The sequence below is a fragment of the Ammodytes marinus genome (genome assembly GCF_949987685.1).
Source record: "Ammodytes marinus genome assembly, chromosome: 9".
NCBI lineage: Eukaryota > Metazoa > Chordata > Actinopteri > Uranoscopiformes > Ammodytidae > Ammodytes > Ammodytes marinus.
The window spans coordinates 32747475-32749974 of record NC_137213.1 but is presented as its reverse complement, the minus strand read 5'-3'; the positions used below and the strand labels follow the sequence as shown (position 1 = coordinate 32749974).

The window sequence follows — 2500 nt, the reverse complement described above, 5'->3', positions numbered from 1 at the left end:
TGTGTGAATGGTAACGTGGGAATGGGAACAGGTCTCCCTTGAAAAAGAGTCTCTGGTCTCAATGGGATTTACCTGTAGAAATAAAGGTTAAGAAAAAACGTTGATATAATGCCTCCAACCTTTCCCCCTCTTGTAGAAGTGGACCGTGTGAGAGCGCCCCCGCCCCCTATAGAGTCTCAGTCCTCTTCACAGCAGACCCGGGTTAGAATCCAGCCCGGGTCGTTCTCTGCATGTCATCTCTCTACCCTATTTCAAATCGATCTATCCACCGTATCAAATAAAGCTTGAAGATGCCCAAAGAGAATCTTAAAAAGAAAAATAAGCCATTACAATAAGAACTAACACATGGGGAGGAGGCGATAGGTAGCAGTGGGCCTAATAACAGGAGAGACTGAGAGAAAAAGGAGGAAAAAGAAAAGTGGATTTAACGGGCAGGCTAATATAACGTCTGTTTTAGGGAGTATTTTTTGGTCTCCTAACTACCTGCTACCCATTCTCCCCTCTTGTAGAAGTGGACCGCGGGCTGCTGGAGCGCCTTAACACCATCAACTCTACGCTGGTGAGCCAGTGGGGCCGGCTGCAGAGTATCCGCTCCACAGTGGAGGACACAGGGACGCAGGCCGACCGCGCTCGCTCCCGGGTCAGGGAGGCAGAGGGGCTCATAGACCGCGCCAGGCAGGAGCTGGACAAGGCAAAGGACGCCGTCAGCAAAGTGGTGAGTGATTACTTATACTACACACACACGCTCACTCACTCACTCACTCACACAGACAGACAGACAGACAGACAGACAGACAGACTCACTCACTCACTCACTCACTCACTCACTCACTCACTCACTACATTTTCCCATGTGTGATGTCACACATGGGAAAATGTAGGGTGAGACAGTAAGACCATAAGACCCTCTTTCTGCCTTTTCTCAGGCTAGGATGAACCGATTTCTAAAATGTTTGCACATTTATACTACATAGGATCTCAGAGTTCAATACACCTTCATATTTCCACCGGTGAAGTAGGGCTTACACACAAAAGTAGTGACGTCACCGTTGATGGGACCGTCGAACATCGTTTCACATTATTGGGATGAAACAATATTACTCTAAAAGATGTCTACATTTCACTCAATATGAATCCAACAAATGTATATTTTTCTAAATGTTCATAAATAGTGTGTGATAAAGCTGGTGTTGTTCTTCAGGATATCAAGCCCCCCAGTGGAACAGGAGGTCCTAACAACATGACGCTGCTTGCTGAAGAGGCTCGAACTCTGGCAGACAAGTAAGACACTGGCTGAGTCCTCCCTCCTACATACTCAACATGTATATACTACATACTAAAAGCCCTACTAACGTCCCCCCTCATTCATACTCAACATGTATATACTACATACTAAAAGGCCTACTAATGTCCTCCCTCCTACATACTCAACATGTATATACTACATACTAAAAGACCTACTAATGTCCTCCCTCCTACATACTCAACATGTATATACTACATACTAAAAGCCCTACTAACGTCCCCCCTCATTCATACTCAACATGTATATACTACATACTAAAAGGCCTACTAATGTCCTCCCTCCTACATACTCAACATGTATATACTACATACTAAAAGCCCTACTAACGTCCCCCCTCATTCATACTCAACATGTATATACTACATACTAAAAGGCCTACTAACGTCCTCCCTCCTACATACTCAACATGTATATACTACATACTAAAAGCCCTACTAACGTCCCCCCTCATTCATACTCAACATGTATATACTACATACTAAAAGGCCTACTAATGTCCTCCCTCCTACATACTTAACATGTATATACTACATACTAAAAGCCCTACTAACGTCCTCCCTCCTACATACTCAACATGTATATACTACATACTAAAAGCCCTACTAACGTCCTCCCTCATTCATACTCAACATGTATATACTACATACTAAAAGCCCTACTAACGTCCTCCCTCCTACATACTCAACATGTATGTACTACATACTAAAAGCCCTACTAACGTCCTCCCTCCTACATACTCAACATGTGTATATACTACATACTGTCTACTTAACTAACCCAGGGCCACAGAGGCAATAAACCAAGATTTACACAGAATAAGAGCTTAAAGATGCTATGAGGAACTTCAAAATATTTCTGAAAAAGTCTAATTTTTCCTCTGGGACAGTCTGACCACTAGATGGAGCTAAAATACTATATACTAATATTACACACTGCACCCTTAAAAAAACAGACAAACTTTATTTTGTTCAATTTAAAGATATAGATTGATGGAGGGATGGAGGGATGGAGGGATGGACGGAGGGATGGATGGATGGATGGATGGATGGATGGATGGATGGGTGGGTGGGTGGATGGATGGATAGATGGATGGATGGATAGATAGATAGATAGATAGATAGATAGATAGATAGATACTCTGTTATCCTATTTCATGTAACTGTTTGTTCCTCAGGCACAAAATGGACGCCGACC

General features: G+C 43.1%; 1 protein-coding gene across 1 annotated transcript in view; it reads left to right on the top strand.

The window, feature by feature from the left end:
• The window catches only part of lamc1 (laminin, gamma 1), a 104720-nt gene that overhangs the window by 90046 nt on the left and 12174 nt on the right, over positions 1 to 2500 (top strand). Inside the window, exons 21-23 of the mRNA XM_080033567.1 lie at positions 510 to 715; positions 1202 to 1281; positions 2481 to 2500. The exon at positions 2481 to 2500 is cut by the window's right edge and continues 118 nt beyond it. Coding sequence (XP_079889693.1) covers positions 510 to 715; positions 1202 to 1281; positions 2481 to 2500 — 306 coding nt within the window. The remainder of the gene's footprint in view (positions 1 to 509; positions 716 to 1201; positions 1282 to 2480) is intronic.